The 21,638-nt window shown below is 45.4% G+C and overlaps 2 protein-coding genes across 2 annotated transcripts in view; one reads left to right on the top strand and one right to left on the bottom strand.

The window, feature by feature from the left end:
* Nucleotides 1-4,943, bottom strand: part of klhl15 (kelch-like family member 15) — a gene marked incomplete at both ends in the record, with an annotated part of 14,103 nt that extends 9,160 nt beyond the window's left edge. The window contains 2 exon segments of the mRNA XM_080547191.1: nt 4,076-4,166; nt 4,883-4,943. Of these exon segments, the coding sequence (XP_080403317.1) occupies nt 4,076-4,166; nt 4,883-4,943 (152 nt within the window).
* A 2,888-nt stretch (nt 4,944-7,831) lies between these two features.
* Nucleotides 7,832-17,822, top strand: eif2s3 (eukaryotic translation initiation factor 2, subunit 3 gamma). The gene is made up of 12 exons (XM_080547473.1): nt 7,832-7,924; nt 9,500-9,563; nt 9,708-9,835; nt 10,197-10,318; nt 10,919-11,013; nt 11,937-12,095; nt 13,731-13,865; nt 14,701-14,795; nt 15,266-15,410; nt 15,662-15,831; nt 16,535-16,707; nt 17,421-17,822. Exons 1-12 carry the CDS (start codon nt 7,856-7,858, stop codon nt 17,482-17,484), a joined length of 1,419 nt encoding a protein of 472 aa, XP_080403599.1. The 5' UTR covers nt 7,832-7,855; the 3' UTR covers nt 17,485-17,822.
* Nucleotides 17,823-21,638: the final 3,816 nt, after the last annotated feature.

Genomic DNA, 21,638 nt, shown 5'->3' on the forward strand with positions numbered 1-21,638 from the left:
AAGCATGAATGACTGCGTGGTGAAAGTAACTCATATCAAATATCGAGAGATCGGGCTTTCTGCTCGGCTGCTCCCAGGCTGTGGAACGCTCTCCCTGACCACCTCAGGGCACCACAGTCTGTGGATGCTTTTAAACGAGGCCTTAAAACCTACCTTTTTAATAGAGCTTTTTATTAGCCTTTTTATTGAAAGTGTTATTCTTTTATTCTTTTTATTCTTCTTCTTGTTTTTAATCTGTAGCACTTTGAGATTTCCTTATGTAAAGTGCATTAACAGTAGAATGTATTATTATTATTATTATTATTATTATTATTATTATTATTATACAGTATATTCAGATACTCATAATGATGATATTCTGAATGTGTTCTATTCTGACTGACTCAATGTTCTGGAACCTTCACTCCAATCCTTCAGCCTTACGGCCAAGCTCCACCTGCTGCGTTGCGTCAACTCGCCATCGGCGTTGCGTCAACTTCCCGTTGTCCAAGCTCCACCTGCAGCGTTGCGTCAACGTTGCGTCAACGTCAACGTTCTACTCTAGCTCCACTGGCATTTTTTGTATACGGGAGTAATTTCACCCTTGACTGCAATTATGTCCACAACAATAACAACATCATACAGAACATTTTCCAATCAGGGTAATATTTTATCTACATATTCCCAAATAGATAGTTGCTAGTTCAGTAGATGTTCAACTAACTGTCAACAACATTTCAACTAACTAACCACTAATCCTAAACCTTGCCCTAACCTTAAATCTAACCCTATCCTTAACCATAAATCTAGTTACATATCAACAGCAACAACTAGTCGCATATAAAAAATAATATTTTTCGACCTCAAGGATCAGCCGTTCGTCGTCCATTCCTGCAACAAGCTTTCAAGCACCTGTGGTGATTGACGCCCCACGGCGCCCACGTGGGGCGTCTCATTGTGACGTCTGCGTCCATCCACCGTCAAAAATCAAACTTTTTTGAAAGTCTACTTTGGACGCAGCCATCGAACGCAACGCTGACGCAACGCAACGCAGCAGGTGGAGCACCTTTCATTGATTACAATGCATTTGATCCCAATTTCGGACGCAACGCACATTAGACGCAACGCTCGATGGCCATGGTGGAGCTTGGCCGTTATACATCCCAAGGCAGGAGAAAAATAAAAAAAGGAGCACCTTTCAAAATCACTGGATAGTTGAGCAACTAACAAATAAGGGCACCCTGTTGGGGGTATCTAATACAATCAGCAAACATATCAAGCACAAGTGTACTCAGACAGTGCCTATAGTAAATGCTGTTTAACCTTACCACATTTCCTTATACATACACCCCCCCCTATACTAAAGCAGGGTTGCCAACTTTCAGGCGTGGGTGAGAGTGACGTTTATTGACATTGTTTGCATGGACCAAAAAATTTTTTTGGGTCTGGGCTCTTCATCCAAACGTGTTTTTGCCTCAAAGCTATTCTAGGTATTATTGCCATGACTCATGGTTAGTAGTGGCAGACAAAATAGGCCCTAGCTCAAATACGTCACTATCATTATCAAATATACACTTACTTCGGGTGTGGTGCCTTAATGTTAACTAGTCCCATTGAAATGCCTTCCGTGGCCTAGGGTGGTCCAGTGGTCTAGCACCACGGTCTACAATGCACACATGCCCATGTTGGCATGGGTTAGAATCCGGCCCGTGCCCTGCTGACATGCCCTCTCTCCCTTCTTCTCCTTACTTTCCTGTCTGTCTTCACTGTATCTGTCCAATAAAATGAAATATATGAGTGGGACTGCCCCACTCAGAAAAAAATACTAAGAAAGAAATGCCTTCCAAATTCACTCGCCGTAAATCCATAACTTTTTGGCTTGGTAGTGGGAGTGCCATGTGATCAATAAGCTAATGAAGTGTCCGTCTCAAGTCTTTCCTACCTAGACACATATTGTTACGAACTCCCAGATCTTATGGCTCTACGTCTAGGGGGTGTAGGGGGGAGCCGTAACATAAAAGGTGTATGTCGCCACTTGATGTGGGAGGGAAAACTAATAAACGGCACAACAAGAGAACTAAAAGTGCAATGATTTAATAACCAAACGGTGGTGAGGTACAAATACACAAGCCATAGGACAACAGGTAGACTATGAGCGGTGTCAACCCAAAGAAACAAATGAATAAAGTGAGACCCTACCAGTGTACAATTTATACAATACCGTTACTACATAACGACAGCCGCTCCTTTGCCCAATGTATGTAGCAGAGATGAGCCATATGGATTGTAACATACACGTACAGTATAGGCTACTACATCCACACCGAGGTGAGGAATATTGGAATATCCGCTAACCAGGTGCGTGTTACGTTGTACCCGCCAACGCAGCAACACAACCCAGAGAGTTATGCAATTCAGTGCAGCGCAAACTGCAGCCTTGAGGTCTACGTAGGTTCAGGGAGGGCACTTCCCCCCGGAACCTGCGGTCCTCAGACATGGGCCTGCTGTCCACCCCCCCCCCCGCCCCCCCCGCACCAACCTACGGGCCTTCGGGGACAGAGCCTTCAGCGTGGCAGCACCCACCCTCTGGAACTCTCTCCCCACAGTGATCCGCAACGCCCCCACCCTGGTCACCTTCAACACCCCTACCCTGGACTCCTTCAAATCAGCCCTCAAAACCCATCTGTTCACCAAGGCCTTTGGCCCCTAGTCACTGTTTCTGTTTTGTTTGTTTTCTGTTTTGTCTGTCTGACGATTTCCTGTAGAATTACAAAGCGTCCTTGGGTTTTATGAAAGGCTCTATATAAATCCAAGTTATTATTATTATTATTATTATTATTAATCAAGGAGAGGGAAGCAAACAGGCCTGCGGCCTCGTACCTACGACCGAATCACAGCCGTGCTGATATTCAGTATAACAGCACGACCTCAAGTGTGATATTGCTTTTATACAACAGTTCTACAGCGCCATTTATTAGTCAACAGTAATAAGCGACAACAGATTATGATTTGTTTGTTTATTTAATCATAAAAATAAACTAAAAATAGTTCCGCAACTGAACTTCAAATGGACTGTTGCCTAGTAACCTGAACACAAACAATGTAGTCTAATTAACGGTCATTTGGTAGAACATCTGTGCGGCGGAGTGACACATATAGTTCAAAGTCCCAGTGCTGTTATACTGTATATCGGCAACTCATGGAATGCCTCTTGTCCAATCAAATTACTTAGTCGTAACTAACTGTTGTATAATGTTGTTTAACTTCAGGCTGTGAGTTATATATCAGAGCAGAGGCATCCAGCTACCATTTTCATTCAACTTATTAAAATGACGTAAGCGTCCTGACTGAACAGACATTAATTTAATGAACGATACTGTATCTTGGACTGTCAGTAGTAAATGCGTGAGATGAGACTTGTTGTTGGTGTTAGAGGAGAGTCCAACTGGTCCTCTGTGGCTCAGTGGGTAGGGCACGGCACTAACAACGCTTAGGTTGTGGGTTCGATTCCCGCTGGGACCATAATACTGAAATGTATGCACTCACTGCAATGTAAGTCGCTTTGGATAAAAGTGTCAGCTAAATGGCATATATTATTATATTAGCCTAAATCGTGTGCGTCGCGATCAACGTGTGAGAGTTTGGCAACCCTGCTTAAGTGAACACTGTTGAGGAGAAGAAGATAGGTTTTCCAGGATAGTGGGCAGAAGGGGATACCAATACTGTCTGATTCCCTGTTCCAATACTCCAAACCACTCCTACTCCTCCTCCTCCTCCTCCTCCTCCTCCTCCCTCCCTTCCTTTCCAACCATCTCCCCAAACACCTGGCCTCACCAGAGGTGTGAGAGAGCAAGCAGTTTGAATAGGCCTACATGATGGAAACCCAGGAATTCAGAAACACACCTACACGTCTTTTGCAGGTGGTGCATAGAATCATTTCCAGAGCCACTTTTTGCTTTTCATCTTTCCAACTAAAGATGGGAGTTTTCGAAAACTCCGCATTTCTGAAGTAGGACCGAAAATGTGAGAGGGGTGTGGGGGGAGCTGACTGCTGATGATGATAGTTGACAGGTTGTCATGGAGACGGGGACGGTACCTTTTGGGGGGCTCCTGGTCAGTCGTGGGTGTCTTAGCTGACAGCTCGCTGAGGGGTCGCTCACATTTCCTCTGCTTGTGTTTCCCCTGATCTAGAGAGAGAGAAAGAAAGAAAGAAAGAAAGAAAGAGGGGGCAGATATAGAGATAGTTGCTTTATTGGAAGGTTACTGTAATCCACATGAACTCAGTTCATAATGTGTAGAGAGGCTGAATCGTGCATCTGCTAGCCTGCTAGCCAGTTAGCCAGTGTGAACCAGCAGCACTAGTGTGAGTGGGAGAGAGAATCAATCTGGACAGCTAGCTTTAATAGCTAGCAATGAAAGAAAGCTAGCTGCTGGGATTTAAACAAAATCTATCAAAGGGGGGACATCACATTCAACTGATCAATAAAGCTTGTCTGTACCAAAAAAAGTCAAACTAGCAAATGGTGGGCACCTGTCCAAATGGATACGACACGTTTAGTTTATTGGACAATAAGACCCAGACACCTGGGATTGTCTTTCCTGTACAAATATAGTAACAAATCGTGAGCTTAGAATGAGAAGGTTCTATCTCCGTTTAGGGCAGTTCAGAGATATTGAGCGTCAAAGTTTTTACATTCCATTGTGTTCTGTGAGATGGAACCTTTGTATTTTATGAATGACTGACTCAAAAATGTCAACATTTTAAAAAATAACACCACACAGGCATTAATAAACACCTAATGGATCAGATTATGTTAAAAAAAAAAAAAACTCAATTTTGAGTTTAACCTTATAATTCTAACGTCACGAAGTAACAAATATCGCTCAGAATTTCGGGTCTCACCTCGGCGATGCGAGTCCCCACACCCCCTCTTCTCCCAGGCAGCTCTGGGTCCTCCGGACATGGGGGGTCGCAGGGGTCTGGTGTCCCCGAGATCAAGACAACGAACAGTGGAAATGAAATGAAAAATGCATCTCCTTCTTCAAAGATCCCTTCAAATCCATTAGAATTAGATCATCAATCCCCCCAAACGAGCTGTTATAATATGACAGCAGGGATATCCAGATCCAGACACAGCTTATCCACCACATCCATGGCCACTGCAGACGCCATATTATTCTCCTCTCTGCACTGGCGTCATTTCCTGAGATGTCACAGCCCGATCGGACGGAACTCAGTGCAGCAGAGAGAGAGAGAGACAGAGAGAGAGAGACAGAGGGAGGGAGGGAGGGAGGGAGGGAGGGAGGGGGAGGGAGAGAGAGAGGGAGGGAGAGAGAGAGGGAGGGAGAGAGAGAGGGAGGGAGAGAGAGAGAGAGAGAGAGAGAGAGAGAGAGAGAGAGAGAGAGAGACAGAGAGACAGAGAGAGAGAGAGAGGATCCTCTTTGGGTGCAGTGGACCTGGACCATACAGAGCTTTTTTTAGAGCTCTAGTCATCATCATCATCATCAAATCATGAGTGTTGTTGTCACTACTGACAAACGAAAACAAAGAAATTTGAACACATTATCCTGAGATCCCTGCACTGGCTACCAGTCTCTCAGAGAATTGAATTCAAAATCCTCCTAATTACATACAAATCACAAAATGGTCTTGGACCAAAATCCATATCAGATCTCCTCCCACCCTATATTCCCGCAAGGTCCCTAAGGTCAGCTGAGACTAATCAGCTAATCGTTCCAAGAGTGAAAACAAAACACGGTGCAGCAGCTTTCAGTCACGCTGCTGCATGCTCCTGGAACAAACTCCCTGAAGAGATCAAACAGGCCCAAACCCTTAAAATATTTAAATCTAAGCTAAAAACCTTCATGTTTTGCACCAGTTATGATTAAACACAAACACTTCTATCAATGTATTTTTTCCATTAACTATTGTCTTTTTAAATGTTTTATCTATTTACTTCTTATATTTGCTTTTATTCATTGTAATTTTTATTTTCTTATGCTCCTCTTGCTGTATTTTTAAATAATGTATGTAAAGCACTTTGAATTGCCCCTGTTGTATGAAATGTGCTATACAAAGAAATTTGCCTTGCCTTGCCTTGCCTTACTGATTTGATGAGATCATGGTTATTGATCTGAAGCGATTTAGGAATGACAGCCTGTCTGTCTTAGCTGACATTATCTGGTTGATTTGAAAAGGCCTGCCTGATGATGGTGATGGTGAGGATGAGGATGAGGATGAGGATGATGATGATTTCGGGGCGGCTGTGGTGCAGGAGGTAGAGACAGAGGTAGAGCCGCCGTCTAATGATCGCATGGTTGGCAGATCGGTGGTTCGAGCCCCGGCTGGCCACATGTCGAGGTGTCCTTGGGCAAGACACTGAACCCCAAATTGCTCCCAGTGAGCGGGCCCGGCGCCTTGCATGGTAGCTTGCCGCCATTGGTGTGTGAATGGGTGTGTGAATGGGAGGCCGTTGTAAAGCGCTTTGGAAAAAGGCGCTATATAAGTGCAGTCCATTGATCATTTATGATTTACGTTGACATTTTTGGCATTTAGCCAAACCCCCCCCCATCAGTAAGGGTTAGGGTTAGGATCCCTGTATCACTTGAAGAGCCTTCATTTTCCTCCCAGTGGAGTAGAAGATCCACAGCCTCACACACCCTCAGGCTCAGCACCCCCACACACCTGCCCCACCTGGCTGTCTCGTGTCTATCCCACTAGAGGAAGGTGGATGGATGGAGGCCGTTATGTAGGCCAGTGGATGAGAGACAAGGTGGACCCTGTATTTTCTTTTTCATCTATCACTTAGTTTGGTAGTTCATTGCACAATGCTGAATTATGTATAATTTTTGTAGTACAGACTGATTGTTGTTGATGATTGTTACTTATGTGTTTTATGTGTGGACCCCAGGAAGACTAGTTGCTACGGCACAAGGATAATGGGGATCCTTAATAAAATATCAAAAAAATACCCTGACTTCTATATTACCTTGAGAAATAATGCATACATATACAGATGGATAGGAGGTGCAAGCAAATGTAACTACTTGTATTTCTGTAGCCTCATCTGGAGATGCTGAGTGAAGGTGTTGTTAAATGTTCACCTCTCCTGGGAGTCCTGTGAGAACTTAGTGCAAGGGGAAGGATTGAGAGGAGAAAGCTACTTTGTGTACAAATAACTCCAGGAAAGGAAAAACTATTGCCCCCAGTCCCCCAGTCATAGGGCCTGAATAAAAGAAAAAATATGGGGGAAAACTACAAAAAAAAACTACAAAACTACAAATGAGAAATGTTGCGTGACGTCATCACGAAAGGACGGACCGGACACATGTACCAGAAGTTTTTTTCTTTCCTCTTTTATGAATGAGAAGTCAGACAAAACCACTTCCATACAATAATACACCTCGCTTACAAACAGCGTTACACTACCGACACACAGCAGTAGTAGTTATTAACCCAAAAAAGAGGCTTGTATCAGAATCAGAATATTGCATCATCCATCACGAAAGGACCCCTTTATCTTTGATTCATTCGTCGTCAACATCATACGTTTTTTGTCTTGTCTGACAGTGTTAGATAATCAGAAGTCTATGTCTGATATCTGATATCTGCCGGGAAAACCTATAATAATAATAATAATAATTAACTTTATTTATATAGCACTTTACGTCAAAGTGCTTTACAAGTACAATAGGTAAAAACATATATATAAAAAACTATATAAAAACAGCTATTTCAATTTAAAAACACACAATTTCACACCACAAATATAATAGGTAAAAACAAGATAAATAAACCCCCAGGAGGGAAATATAATATCTATTAAATGATTCAGGCGATCGCTGCGGCGTACTAAAAATCCCTTTTTCGTTCAAGATGGCGGGTGACGACTCTGGGATCACGCTGGGCCAGCCTCATCTTTCTAGACAAGATCTCAAAACCCTGGTAAGTGTTTATATTTATATCTTTCTTAACAAACACTATGGAGAACTATAGTGTTCACGCTGAAGTGGAGGAAGAAACACGAACGATCGGGTCGTTTCCGAGGCCAGGAAAGGTGGTTCTGACCCGGCACATGATGGCCAGTAGCCTGGGCTAAGCAAAGCTACTCGTGACGTTAGAATTATAAGGTTCTATCTCAATTTTTGTCAAAAGTGAGTTGTTTTTTGTAACCTTGTGATTACAAATCCAAATGGAAAATTACTTTCATTTGCATGTGTTAAGCAACATTCAATGCTACTGAAATAGGATATTCCAAGAAATTCCAGCAATTACATCTCTCCACCCCCCCCATCTGTCTAAACATCAGCCATTCTCATAATGCATTTCAGCAACAGTCATTCTCAAAACCTGTTATAAATCATTTCCTATTGGGAATTATTGTGAGTTGTCCCTTTAGGTAGATGTCACAACCTTTCTCACTAGTTGCGTATCTGATTTTAGCAGTTATTTCACCAATACATTGACTCACATTGAGAGCCGTCATAATAGTGACCTCCAGCTGAGCAGTGCATCGGGTTGTTTTACATGTAGTTAGTTGGTCAAATATGAACAGCTGTCTGTCCAGGTTCTTGCTATCAGATCAGCTGGCCTGACAATGTAATGCCAATGATGTTGGACAGGAAATGTGTCTGTGTCGCAATACTTACTACATGACAGCCTTGAAACACACCTGAACCGTTTATTTAGCTTAGCACTTCGTGAGCTTAGAATGATAAGGTTCTATCTCCGTTTAGAATGAGAAGGTTCTATCTCCGTTTAGAATGATAAGGTTCTATCTCCGTTTAGAATGATAAGGTTCTATCTCCGTTTAGAATGAGAAGGTTCTATCTCCGTTTAGGATGAGAAGGTTCTATCTCCGTTTAGGGTAGGTTCAGAGATATTGAGCGTCAAAGTTTTTACATTCCATTATGTTCTGTGAGATGGAACCTTTGTATTTTATTAATTACTAACTCAAAAATGTCAACATTTTAAGAATAACACCACACAGGCATTAATAAACACCTAATGGATCAGATTATGTAAAAAACTCAATTTTGACAAAAATGGAGATAGAACCTTATAATTCTAACGTCACGACTTGTTAGGCATGATAGTTATTAGCTATTGCGCACGGTTTCCCATAAATATACTTTATATCTTGTCACTTATACATTTTGCCGAAGTCAATGGTTTTTTTATTGATTTGAATGGGAGAGAGGTTGCCATGGCACTGTCACCTGATCGCCCTTCAGTGCGTCACCTCGCAGCATCCCCAAGCTCTTTACAATAGAATAGAATAGATACTGAGGGTCTGTTGCTCATAGGACAACGGATATGTAGGCTATAACAACATCAGTGACTGTTTTCAATGGCTGTCATTTTTTGTGTTTTTTTCTTCCCCCCCCCCCCCCCCCCCCCCTGATTGACTTGATGTAGTAGACAGTAAAATATAGGTAAATAATGTATGTTGTGTGTTCACTAATGATGACTATCTCTCTCTCTCTCTCTCTCTCTCTCTGTGTGGTGTACTTTCATCAGGACGTGTCGAAACTGACTCCTCTCTCTCAAGAGATCATTAGCAGACAGGCCACCATCAACATCGGTGAGAGAACAGAATGATATTCCCCCGATAATAATAATAATAATAGAAAGTTAATAACAACTTACCCTTTTCCTCTCTTACCCCTCTAGCAAACGTACCCTTTCTGACCTGTGCTATCTACCGTTTTTCTACGACCCTCTTTAGGCACCATCGGTCATGTGGCTCACGGCAAGTCCACAGTGGTGAAGGCCATCTCGGGCGTGCACACTGTCAGGTTTAAGAACGAGCTGGAGAGGAACATCACCATCAAACTAGGTTATGCCAACGCCAAGGTAAGCAGCTAGGTAACCCGGTAACCCTAGGTAACCCTGTAGGCCGGTGTGATGCTGGCCTTCTGCTCGTTGTTCAGGCCCGGTCCAGAAACGACTCTGGGCTCCCCGCCACTTCATTGTTTTCAGATCTAAAGGAATCAGGACCGCCAGAATGTGTGAAAGCCCAACCTAGCCTTCAGATCAGATGGGTGATGTCCCTCTACTGACCTGTGTGACACTTTGTACCTCCCCCTCATATTTTTCTTCCTCTCCCCCTGCCTCCCCCTGCCTCCTCTCCTTTCCTCCTCCCCTCTCCTTTCCCTCCCCTCCTCTCCTTCCCCTGCCTCCCTCCTTCCCTCTCTCCCGACCTGCCTCCCTCCAGGTGTATAAGCTGGACGACCCCAGCTGTCCCAGGCCAGAATGCTACAGGTCGTGTGGCAGCAGCACTCCTGATGAGTTCCCCACAGACATCCCCGGCACCAGGGGCAACTTCAAACTGGTCAGGTGAGAGAGAGACACACTGACTGGCCTGGGCACGGGGGGCACTAGGCACAGAGTAGGAGGGAGCCTCATTCAAATGTCCGAAAAGCTAGCCTAACATTCCTCCCTTGACGTAATCGCTGATTTGGTGAAAATGATGGGGGGGGGGGGGGGGGACCTGGCTTTTACTCAGCCGTATCAGATCAGTGGTCACTTCCAGGAAGGGAAGAGGGAAGGATGCATGTGTAAACAAGGCCAGAGTCAGAGACAGTCACTCCTGTGACCTCTTGCTGCTGTCAGTGGATCCCTTAGTGGGATCATCACTTGTGCTTTCTGATGGTAACATTCCTTTCTCTGTCCCTCTCCTTCTCTCTCTCTCTCTCTCTCTCTCTCTCTCTCTCTCCTTCTCTCTCTCTCTCTCCTTCTCTCTCTCTCTCTCTCCTTCTCCTCTCTCTCTCTCCTTCTCTCTCTCTCTCCTTCTCTCTCTCTCTCTCTCTCTCTCTCTCTCTCTCTCTCCTTCTCTCTCTCTCTCCTTCTCTCTCTCTCTCTCTCCTTCTCTCTCTCTCTCTCTCCTTCTCTCTCTCTCCTTCTCTCTCTCTCTCTCTCCTTCTCCACCCTGGTCAGACACGTGTCGTTCGTGGACTGTCCCGGTCACGACATCCTGATGGCCACCATGCTGAACGGAGCCGCGGTCATGGACGCGGCCCTGCTCCTTATCGGTGAGGCGCGCCCCCTGAATAATAACCACCAATCACCAGCCAGCAGGCTCTGAATAATAACCACCAGCCAGTATGCTCACCAGCCAATCACCAACAGGCAGGCTCATCCACTATACCGATTGCCAGTTCAGTACGATTTGGCTTGACTTGTCGTTAAATGTGAGGTGTTTTTTTATTATGGTCTAGCCTGGTGTCTGGCTTTACAGTGGTTCCTGGTCATAGTGATCGGTATCACCACGGCGACCGGGGGGACTTGCTGTAGTCGTCTCTTTCTTCTGTAGTCTCCATCTGACCTCCGCGTCAGTAAACGGATCCGTTGAGCCTGATGGAATTACAGCACAGAACCAGGCTGCCGTTCAGCGGGAACGATCCGGATGTAACGTGTTGAAATGGAGACGGAGGCACTGCCTGAAATGTCAAAACAAGAACACTCATTTTGATTTATTTTTCCACAAAAAATGTTTCGATGTTGTGCGATACTGAACACAATCCCCCTGCTCTCATGGTTCTTCACTTTAATCAAATCAAATCAAATGTTATTTGTACAGCGCATTTCTCACTAAATGTGACCCAATGCGCTTCACAAAGAGCAAAGAAGATAAAGCGACAACTAAGATGGGCATTTAAAAGGCCAGATTGAATAAGTAGCTTTTGAGGTCTCGCTGAAATGTTTCCAGCGTTTTGGACAATCTCAGGCTCTCAGGTAGGGTGTTCCACAGTCTGGGAGCATATATACTGAACGCTGTCTCTCCATACCTCCTGGTCCTGGCTTCTGGGACCGTCAGGAGTTCAGTGCCAGTGGACCTCAGGGGTCTACCTGGTGTGTGTCTTACAAGCATGTCCATGATGTATTTGGGTGCATGGCAGTGGAGTGATTAATGACACCCCTCTGCCCCCCCCCCCTCTCTCTCCCCCCACTCTAGCGGGTAACGAGTCATGTCCCCAGCCCCAGACCTCAGAGCACCTGGCTGCCATAGAGATCATGAAGCTGAAGCACATCCTGATCCTGCAGAACAAGATCGACCTGGTCAAGGAGAGCCAGGCCAAGGAGCAGTATGAGCAGATCCTGGCCTTCGTCCAGGGTACGTACACACACACACACACACACACGCACACACACACACACACACACACACACACTCACTCACCTTGGTCCAGGGTACGTACACACACACACACTCACCTTGGTCCAGGGTACGTACACACACTCACCTTGGTCCAGGGTACGTACACACACTCACCTTGGTCCAGGGTACGTACACACATCCACCTTGGTCCAGGGTACGTACACACACTCACTCACCTTGGTCCAGGGTACGTACACACACTCACTGACCTTGGTCCAGGGTACGTACACACACACACACACTCACCTTGGTCCAGGGTACGTACACACACACACACACTCACCTTGGTCCAGGGTACGTACACACACACACTCACTGACCTTGGTCCAGGGTACGTACACACACTCACTCACCTTGGTCCAGGGTACGTACACACACTCACTCACCTTGGTCCAGGGTACGTACACACACTCACTCACCTTGGTCCAGGGTACGTACACACACTCACTCACCTTGGTCCAGGGTACGTACACACTCACTCACCTTGGTCCAGGGTACGTACACTACACACACTCACTGACCTTGGTCCAGGGTACGTACACACACTCACTCACCTTGGTCCAGGGTACGTACACACACACACACACTCACCTTGGTCCAGGGTACGTACACACACACACTCACTCACCTTGGTCCAGGGTACGTACACACACACACACACACACACTCACCTTGGTCCAGGGTACGTACACACACACACTCACCATGGCCGCTTCCTCAACACGTTTAACTGTGTGTGTCTGTGAGTGAGAGTGACGGTCCCTCCCCCTTTCCTCGAGACACTGTTTACATGCAAATGGTGCATACCATGGTGGGTAGTGGTGGTCTAGTGGACAAGTTGGACTGGTGATCGGAAGGTTGTGAATTCAAATCCCGCTTGAAACCACACCACCACTAGTGTGCCCTTCAGTAAGGCCCTTAGCCCTCATTTACTCCAGGGGGAATGTCCCTGTAACTCATAATTGTAAGTCGCTTTGGATTAAAAGCGTCTGCTAAATGGCAATTAATTAATTTGCGGGTGAAGAGATAAAAACGGTCGTGCTCTGCGGTGGAGTGAGTCCCGTGTCCTCAGGATTTGGTACTGTGCGTGTCTCGGAACCTCTGGGGGATGCGTGGTGTTCCAGAACCTCTGGGGATACCGTGGTGTTCCAGAACCTCTGGGAATGCGTTGTGTTCTAGAATCTAGATGTCTGTGCTGAGTAACCGGCTCGATTTGCACAAATGCAGAGTTGAGAAGTTTCCTTTGGCGAAGACGTGGTTTTATGTGTCATACAGTAATCTGATAGGAGAGCCAACACTGGAGGAGGAGGCAGGCTGTGATTGGTGCATACTGTCAGGAGATGCTCTGAGAATACATTCGTGTCCTGGTGGTCCTGTTATAATGGCTGGATAGCTTTATTCAGAGTGTTGCCATATTGCTAGTAATATCAGATTATCACTAACCCTAAAGCAGTGATGTTGGATACCTCTACGCCGTGTGTGTGTGTGTGTGTGTGTGTGTGTGTGTGTGTGACCATCTCATCTGTGAAGTCTCCACCTGAACCGAACTTGTGTGTGTGTGTGTTGTAACCCTGTCCTCCCTCCCTGCAGGCACGGTGGCGGAAGGCGCCCCCATCATTCCCATCTCGGCCCAGCTGAAGTACAACATCGAGGTGGTGTGTGAGTACATCGTCAAGAAGATCCCCGTGCCCATCAGAGACTTCACCTCAGAGCCCAGGCTCATCGGTAAGAACACACACACACACACAGATAGGGCTTTCACACCGGCAAAGAACCGTGCCGGTTCGCGTTCGGAAACCTCTGAACCTTGGTGCTGTCTGGCGAATGAGCCCGCGTTCATACCAGTGTAACCTGAACCATCCGCGGCATCAACGCTGGGTGATGAAGGGGCGGGATAAACAAAACAATTCACTGGAAAAGAGGATAATATCTTCCACTACAGTATCTGAAATAAACACAATTTTCTGTGAAACAAAACAAAAGACACTTTCTATATGCGTTCTTTTACTAATCAGCTGCTCCATTACTGGCATTACGAAATTCGCGTTCGCGCATGTCCGCGAGCGTGTGCGTGTGTGTGTTTGCTGAGCATGTGAGGAAGATAGAGAGAATAATGACACTTTTGATATTGTTTTTGATCACTAATGATTAGATTTAGATTAGATTACATGTTGTCTACTTCCTCCTTGCTGGTCTCTGCAGCCTAGAATATGACACACCCTCTGACGACGTCACGGTTCGCGTTTTTGGTTCACTTGAGAACCACTATTTTTTGGTGCCCGCTGCGAACCAACTTTTCAGGTTTCGAACCAATTGAGCTTCGGTCTGAACGCGCCGGCCGGTTCCAGACTTGGTTTGCGAACGCGAACCGGCACGGTTCTTTGCCGGTGTAAAAGCCCTAACACACACAGACACAGACACACACTTTTGTCGGACCCCAGGAAGAGTAGCTAATGTCACGTTGTTAGCTAATGGGTATCCTAATAAACAAACAAACAAACACTTACAAATACACGCACATTATACATTTTATATATATGTGTGTGTGTGTGTGTTCCAGTGATCCGATCATTCGACGTGAACAAGCCAGGCTGCGAGGTGGACGACCTGAAAGGGGGCGTGGCAGGAGGCAGTATCCTGAAAGGCGTGCTCAAGGTGAGGCTCGCAACCCCCCCAACCCCCCGGCTCAGAGCAGAGACACTCGCTACTTTTTTTTTACATTTATGAACATTTTCACTTCACTGCATAAGAAACACTCAAACAGATAGAGCTACTTTACAAACATAACACAATAGTATAAAAAGAAAAAAAGAAACACAAAGCAAATGTGAGGTCATGGGATAGTCAAATTAAATCAATATAGAGTTTATCCAATATAACATACATTGTTACATGTTGTACAAAAACATGGTGATGATGGTCATGGAGAATCAGACATATTAGCTAAATATACACAATTTTCCCCAGTTCTTTTTGGAGCCTGGCAGTGTGAGTAATTTGTTCTAGGTGATGCAGTTGGTTCACAATATTGACAAAGAAGTTAGCAGGGAACTTCTTCTCGAAGCTCAACTTCTACTGACCTGTCCCTCCCTTCCTCCCTCTCTCCCTCCCTCCCTCCCTCCCAGGTGGGCCAGGAGCTGGAGGTGCGTCCAGGCATCGTGTCTAAGGACCACGAGGGGAAGCTGATGTGTAAACCCATCTTCTCCAAGATCGTCTCTCTGTTCGCCGAACACAACGACCTGCAGTACGCTGCACCCGGAGGCCTTATCGGTAAGTGTGTCGTGTGTGTGTGTGTCGTAGAACTGTAGGGGCTAGTTTCCCTGACATAAATTAAGCCTAGGCAGTCGTGGACTGAAGACCGTGTGAGAGGAGGAGGGTATCTGTAGAAAGTGCTGTCCAGTTTGCATGGCTTAATCTGGGTCTGTGTCGTGTGTGTCTGTGTCGTGTGTGTTTGTGTGTGTCTGTGTGTCTGTGTGTGTGTGTCGTGTGTGTGTGTGTGTGTGTGTGTGTGTGTGTTCCAGGTGTGGGCACCAAGATCGACCCCACGCTGTGCAGAGCTGACCGCATGGTGGGTCAGGTGCTGGGCGCGGTCGGGGCGCTGCCAGAGATCTTCACAGAGCTGGAGATCTCCTACTTCCTGCTCAGGAGGCTGTTGGGAGTCCGCACGGAGGGAGACAAGAAGGCCGCCAAGGTGGGCACTGGGCAGCAGTGCATCTTGGGACTTGTAGTCTTTTAAAGCAGAACTGTTCTATCATAATACTCCGGTGGTTTTGTTGTTGTTCTCTTCAGTCCGTAGTATAATAATAATAATAATAATTAATTCAATTTATATAGCGCTTTTCCAAGGCTCAAAGACGCTGACAATATAGGACACACATGGGGAGACACAAAAAAACAACAAGCAACAACAACAAGTAACATGGAACACAGAGTCAGCGAACGGGGAGGGGGGGGTGGTGTAGAGTCCGGTGTTGATGTTGCTGGGAGCCTCGATGGATGTGGCGGCGGCAGCGGAGAATGCCTGCCTTGGTAGTAGTAGACACATTCACACACACAAAAGAAAAGTTTAAAGATTCCCCCCGATCAATTCTGAAATTAATTTTGAAGATCATTAGAATTTTCTGCCCACCTTCTGTTAACACTAGAAAAGCCATGGGTGGGGTCATTTGACCTGTAATTTCAGTACCCTCCTTTCATGACTTTTCCTAGATACGTGCGTTCTACCACCCAGGATCCTGACGTTTTCAAAATCACATCAGGATAAGCTAGTATAAAGCTATTTTGCAGTTTTTCTTGGCTACGAGACTCTTCTAGGAAGTACACCGTGCGGTTTTGGATAAAGGCGCTATATAAGTGCAGTCCATTTACCATCTACCATTTTATTTGCCCCGCAGGTCCAGAAGCTGTCCAAGAACGAGGTGCTGATGGTGAACATCGGCTCGCTGTCGACCGGCGGCCGCGTGAGCGCCGTCAAGGCCGATCTGGCCAAGATAGTCCTGACCAACCCTGTGTGCACGGAGGTCGGAGAGAAGATCGCGCTCAGTCGCCGTGTGGAGAAACATTGGCGGTGAGTGTGTGTGTGTGTGGGTGTGGGGAGGGGGGTATAATACAATACAACTATATTAATCTCCTAGGGCAGTGGTTCTCAAACCTCCTCGGGGACCCCCAGCCGCGCCTGATTCAACTGATCAAGTACAAAGATGTCTCTGAGAGGGAGTCCCCGAGGAGAGGTTTGAGAACCACTGTCCTAGGGGCACCTGGTTTCAGGGCTGAAGTGGGTACAACTCACTCCTCAGTATGAGCATTCGGGCCACGGCCTACGGTTTAGAACTCTACCCTAGAACTCGTTATTTAACAATAAATAACTCTTTATTGTTCCTCATCATACTCATATCGTTAGCCTCGTAGCATAATTGCCTAACTTCACTTGTGGTCAGCCGAGCCATCTTTGTACCGTATGTAGTGTCAAAAACGCCTATGTCAAAGAGATGACTTGGGCAGATAGTGATTTTGGAATGTAAGCATTCTGATGGCATCATAGGCAATAATGCCCAGTGAATCAGCAGTGTTAGGAGAGTAGAGTTAGAGGTAGATATCTCAATTTGGACAAAGTATGACTCAGGCAATTATGCTATGAGGCTAACAATATTGAAAAAGGCTACTAAACATGTCACGCTATGAGCAATTCGGGCCACGGCCTACTGTTTATAATCCCTTTATTGTTCCTCATCATACTCATATGTGATTGGTTCTCTCCCCCCCCCCCCCCCCCCTCTGCAGTCTGATTGGTTGGGGCCAGATCAGGAGGGGCGTGACCATCACACCCACGGTGGACGATGACTGAGGAACCAATCAAGAAGAAGAAGAAGTGTGTGTCACCGACCTGGCGACCTTCCTGCAGACCAGAAGATACACCCATCATCACCACACTCTTTTCATACAATGCAGCAGCCGACCTAGGGAGGGGAGGGAGGAATGGAAAGGGGTGCGTCTCAATAGTCTACAGTGGCCTCCTGACTCTGTCTCCTCTCCTTCATCTGCACCACATCTCACATCATCATCGGTGAAAAGTGTCGGTTTGTGGCATTAGGCCCGCTTGCTTTGAACCTGTGTTTTTATTAGACGGGTGCAGATGAAGGAGTGGAGAGACAGAGAGGAGGCCACTTTAGACCACTGAGATACAGCTCCTGGGGGGGGGGGGGGGGGGGGGGGAGTAGGGTGTGGGGGGGGGCTGGGGGTTTGAAGAGTATCCCCTCCCCAGAGATTCCCAAAGCAGAACTGGGGGCTTATTCAGTTTGGTGCACTACTGCTGGGTTGCAAAATTAAAGACGTAGACGGACGTCGGTTGCGTTTCTATCTGAACGCTCTGTTGTGTTGTACCCTCCTGAACAAGCCCCCGGTCTGGTTTCTATATGCTAAAGACAGGGAGGGGGGAACAGAGTGCTCTGTGTGCGCTGTGCTGTCAGCAGCTTTCAGTGGAATCTAACTACCGGTAAATACATTTGGAACAAATGCACTTGTGTGTTTTTTTTTGTCCAGTTTCTTGTCAAATGTAAAATCTTTTCTATCTTGGAATGCACTTACATTTACATTTTTTGCATTTAGCAGAGGCCTTCCAAAGAGGCCTTCCAAAAGCGACTTACAATCGATGCGTTTGACTAAGCAAGTGAATCGGCAATTCACCAGTCGTAGCAGGAAGAGTCATTTAGCTCAGGCCAGGGGCCATTGGCAGTCGTCGTGATAGAAGAAAGATATTTTAAATATATATATATATATATATATATTAAATAGGCACTTGAGAAACAGTACATGGGGGGGAAGTAGACATCTTAGTATAGGTATACAGTATAGGGGGAAAGCAGGTGTCTCAGGAGACACAGTGCTGGGGGGTAGTAGATGTCTCAGGAGACACAGTGCTGGGGGGTAGTAGATGTCTCAGTAGACACAGTGCTGGGGGGTAGTAGATGTCTCAGGAGACACAGTGCTGGGGGGTAGTAGATGTCTCAGGAGACGCAGTGCTGGGGGGTAGTAGATGTCTCAGGAGACACAGTGCTGGGGGGTAGTAGATGTCTCAGGAGACACAGTGCTGGGGGGTAGTAGACGTCTCAGGAGGAGCAGTTAAGGTGTAGCCTGAAGAGATGGAGGTCTTCAGTCTCTGACGGAAGATGGGTAGTGACTGCAGTTCTGACAGCCGTGGGAAGCTCATTCCACCAGCGGAGAGCCAGCACTGAGCAGATACAACAGCCCATTGAAATACCAAACACATAATGTACACTGAAGGTCACAGAGGGGCTTGTACACCCAGATGAGGTGACCCCGACCATACTTTGCTGCTTCCGATATTTTCCTTTCACATTGTCCTTTACAGCACTTGTTGCAGCAAGTGGTGAATGCAGAACCTGGCCAGCCCTGTACAGCTCAGTAGGGTGAAGTGTTACTAGGGTATTACAGAGAACATAAATAGTTTTAGAAAAACATTATATGATATTAACTACAGAGTTAATAATGGCTGTGTTCCAAAATGGGTTCTTGAACTCTTTCTAGACCGTACGGTACACGTTCTAGATAGGGTGCAAGAACACATTTTGGAACACAGCCAATGTGTTTACGAGGGGAGTTCCATCCAAACACGGGACACTTCTGCGATGACACACCTGAGGAGCACGAGACATCACGAGTCATCATGGAGTCTCCATCAAACTGTCAGTCGTGTAGAGATATCACCATCAAACTGTCTGTCCTGTAGAGCTAACTATCACCATCAAGCTGTCAAGTCCCCCAAAATATATTTCTGAATAAAAGTCCCCCCCCAAAGTGTTTCAGAATAAAAGTCCCCCCCAAAATATTTCAGAATAAAAGTCCGATTTTTTTTACATTTCAGAATAAAAGTGCAAAAAATTATTTCAGAATAAAAGTCCCCCCAAAAATGTTTCTGAATAAAAGTCAGAAAATAAATATTTCAGAATAAAAGTCTGAAAAAACATTGCAGAATAAAAGTCCCCCCAAAAATATTGCAGAATAAAAGTCCCAAAAAAGATATTTCTGAATAGAAGTCCCCCAAAAATATTTCTGATTAAAAGTCCTTCCCTCTCTCCTCTGTCATGGCAGGAAAACCCCTGAATAATTGTATTACTCAGAATATTGTCAAATATAAGTATCAACTTGACAAGTATGTATAAGTATCCATTTGAAAAGGATGCCAAAGAATCACACAAAATATAAGCCGGTTGCATAAAAAAACACCAACTGTCATTTAATATCCACCATCTCATTCATTCAAACATGTATTTAAAGCATTGCAGATGAAATGTTGGAATAACAGTAGCCTGGCATGTCCAGAAACAACCCCAAGAGCCTACCACTTTCATACCCGATCCAGGAAAAGGTCCGTAGTAGGAAACATTTTAAGATCCTTCAACGTATGACGCCATTAAGACAGGCCTCTTCAGATAACACATGGTAAGACAGGCCTCTTCAGATAACACATGGTAAGACAGGCCTCTTCAGATAACACATGGTAAGGGCTTGGGAACGGGGCTGTTTTCACATCCTTCTGAATGTCAACACTGTGAACTGCAGTTCAGGAGAATATAAAGAAGGCATACAATCGGTTGGCCAATCATATTTTAAAAACAATCAAAACTTGATAAACAATAAAAGCTCTATGGATAGATTTTCTCAAATGAAAGAGCCCACTGGTGTCCTGGTCTGTGCTCACAGGTGTGGTGCATTGATGCAGGTTCTCAGATGTGTGTGCATTAAGCATATCCTCTGCTGCTATCTTGTCAAACTATATGCTGATCAAAAATAAAATCGATTTAAAGTATCTGGATCTAGACAAGCCCATCCGACTAAGAGGGTGAGGGAAATGATTAGTACCTGGACATTTATCACATTATCTTTCTCCTAAATGACTCGAAATCACCCAGATGATTCACACAATTATATATACAGTATATATCTTACATTACTGGTCAAACGTTTTTAGAACACCTCCATTTTTTTAGTTTTTATTTAAATAAATAAAAAAATCAGCAAATGTCACAATTTTCTCTTGATCCTGTCAAACTCCCCAGTCCCTGCCGGTGACAAATATACACACAACATGATGTAGCTACTACCACTGTTATTCACACGAGAAATACTGCAGAAACTGCATTCTTTTCGGCCACTTGGTTATAGATACATTTTGTAGAGTGACAGATGATCTTGTCCCATCGACTGTGCTTTCTCCTCAACACCATTCAACTTTTTCTGTCTCCCCAGGCTTCAGGGTCGCATGACCGAGCAGTTTTGTTCCTCTCTTACTTGCCCAGTTTGTCATGACAACCTGATCCACACTGTGTAATTCATGCTTAATTAACGCTAATCAGAGACCCTATAAAAACGATTAATTCCAGAATTACATAAACTATTATCCTTGCATTGAGATGGACTCAATTCAACTTATTGAGTGATTTGTACGACATCTTAGCAACATTTCACTAGAAACTGGAAAAATTAAGGTGTTCTAAAACGTTTGCATATGTGTGTGTGTGTGTGTGTGTGTGTTTGTGTATATATATATATATGATTTCAGTCTGATCCATTCTTTACAGGGAGAAATCAGAGGACAGGCTCATTGTAATCCACGGGCACACACGTAACACACACACGTAACACACATTTGCCGCCATTCCTCATTCCATTCTACGCATCACAATGACCCTAATCATCAGATTTCTGCCTCCATTGCTTTCTGTGTATATCCTTCCTAATGGATCCCGTTCACTCCAACCCTGAGAGAGAAGGGACAGGCACTACTCTGAGATGTGTGTGTGGGGGGGGGGCGCTGAGTGACAGTCAGGCGATCACACCTCAATCAGGAGGGTTCAGATACAACCGGTGGGTCGACTGTCGTCTGATTGACAGTTAGTTACACATCTTCACCCTGTTTCCAAGAGTTGGGGAGTTTGATTGATGGAAGTTGCCGTTTGTACACTGATTTTTAGTCCGAGT

The sequence above is a fragment of the Nansenia antarctica genome, assembly GCF_963989245.1.
Source record: "Nansenia antarctica genome assembly, chromosome: 17".
NCBI classification, from domain to species: Eukaryota; Metazoa; Chordata; class Actinopteri; order Argentiniformes; family Microstomatidae; genus Nansenia; species Nansenia antarctica.